Source organism: Caenorhabditis briggsae, assembly GCF_000004555.2.
Source record: "Caenorhabditis briggsae complete genome, chrII, whole genome shotgun sequence".
NCBI lineage: Eukaryota > Metazoa > Nematoda > Chromadorea > Rhabditida > Rhabditidae > Caenorhabditis > Caenorhabditis briggsae.
Genome location: NC_013486.2, coordinates 15332410 through 15334271, shown reverse-complemented (window position 1 = coordinate 15334271; position 1862 = coordinate 15332410). Strand labels below are relative to the sequence as shown.

At 43.1% G+C, this 1862-nt stretch overlaps 2 protein-coding genes across 2 annotated transcripts in view; one reads left to right on the top strand and one right to left on the bottom strand.

The window, feature by feature from the left end:
• Positions 1-6: 6 nt before the first annotated feature.
• Positions 7-1862, top strand: part of CBG16042 — a gene marked incomplete at both ends in the record, with an annotated part of 3823 nt that continues 1967 nt past the window's right edge. Inside the window, 5 exons of the mRNA XM_045243117.1 lie at positions 7-124; positions 232-824; positions 892-954; positions 1003-1065; positions 1170-1223. Of these exons, the coding sequence (XP_045095930.1) occupies positions 7-124; positions 232-824; positions 892-954; positions 1003-1065; positions 1170-1223 (891 nt within the window). The remainder of the gene's footprint in view (positions 125-231; positions 825-891; positions 955-1002; positions 1066-1169; positions 1224-1862) is intronic.
• CBG16043 overlaps positions 1303-1862 on the bottom strand; it is a gene marked incomplete at both ends in the record, with an annotated part of 1033 nt that continues 473 nt past the window's right edge. Inside the window, 2 exons of the mRNA XM_002643373.1 lie at positions 1303-1384; positions 1431-1802. Of these exons, the coding sequence (XP_002643419.1) occupies positions 1303-1384; positions 1431-1802 (454 nt within the window). The remainder of the gene's footprint in view (positions 1385-1430; positions 1803-1862) is intronic.

The window sequence follows — 1862 nt, the reverse complement described above, 5'->3', positions numbered from 1 at the left end:
GGGCTTATGGGCTTATGGGCTTATGGGCTTATGAGCTTATGGGCTTATATGATTATGGGCGTGTGGGCTTATGGGCTTAGGGGCTTATGGGCTTATGGGCTTATGGACTTATGGGCTTATGGAAGTGTGAGCGCGTGGGCGCGTCGGCGCGGCGGCGCGTCGGCGCGTGGGCGTGTGGGCGTGTTAGGAATTGTGAAAGTTCCGAAAGTTTCTAAAACTCAAAATTTTCAGTGGCCACCATCAAGTACATTTTTGCACAGAGTCGAGCAAGAATGCGACGTCGTCTGACTTTTATGATCAAATCCCATACCGGCATCTCCATTGAGAACTTGGAAGACAAAATGTGGTGTTTCCCGGAGTATCGGGTTCTTCGATACTATCGTTACCAGACGAAGGACCTGGAGACACGGCTAAGAAGAGATCAACTCACTGATAAGGCTGGCAAACACATTGAGATATACTTGGACGATGAAGACGAGGCTTTTGACGTTGAGCATTATGTAGAGCCAGTTGAAGTTGAGGAAGTGCAGATTTTGGATCAGCAGGGAGAACCAGTTGGCCGTGATGATGACAGTAGTTCCGTGGAAAATCGGACGCCGCCAAGGGCACAGAATGGCCAGAATGGGCACGTTCCAACGATGCCTTCTAGGAAAAGACGTCCTGCAGAAGACGTCTTCGACCAATCGGGACCACTGCTGCCACCGAATTTTTCTCCGAATCCGAGATCAGCGCCGGCGTGGAATTTTCAGCAACGGCCTGGGCCATCTAATAGCCAAGCTAATTGCCAGCCGACTACCCAAAATCACCAGAATAATTGGTCACAGGTGAACTTTTTTGAATTTTCGACTTTTTGATTTTTTTGAATTTTTTGAAACTTCTTGAAATTTTCAGCAACGGCCCGGTCCATTTTATCCTCAGCCGACTAATCAGAATCAACCGAAAATTCGGCAACAGGTGGGATTTTTAGAATTTTGGGACTTTTTAGATTTTCGGAACTTCCAGAATCCGGCGAATCTGCCTCCCATGAATAGGCCACCGCCAGGATATGTCCCAGCAGACCAACAGGTAAATTTTTTTTTGAAAATTTTTTTTTGAAAAATCAATTTTCTAATTTCCCGCCAAATTCAAAAAAAATTTCCCGCCAAATTCAAAATAAGGTTATTTTTCAGCATCCACGAGCTCCTCCAGCTCCTCAACATAGATCTCAATTGGCTCAGCATATTGTAAGTATACGGTAGTTTCAAATTTTTGGGAATTTAAAAATGTTTAAAATTGTAAAATTTGATTTTCAAAATGTTAGGTTTAGTTTTTTTTAATTTCAGAGCCCACAACAACGAGACCAATTGAGAGAACACTTGCAACAATTGACTCCCCTTCATGTGATTTGAAATTTTTTTTGAAAATTATAGTACCCATAGTACCCATAGTACCCATAGTACCCATAGTACCTATAGTACTCATAGTACCCATAGTACCCATAGTACCCATAGTACCCATAGTACCCATAGTACCCATAGTACCCATAGTACCCATAGTACCCATAGTACCCATAGTACCCATAGTACCCATAGTACCCATAGTACCCATAGTACCCATAGTACCCATAGTACCCATAGTACCCATAGTACCCATAGTACCCATAGTACCCATAGTACCCATAGTACCCATAGTACCCATAGTACCCATAGTACCCATAGTACCCATAGTACCCATAGTACCCATAGTACCCATAGTACCCATAGTACCCATAGTACCCATAGTACCCATAGTACCCATAGTACCCATAAATTTCAAAAATTCCACTGAGCCATTTGTAACACTTTTTTGAAAATGGTCATTTTCGAAGTGTTTTGGACCGTTTT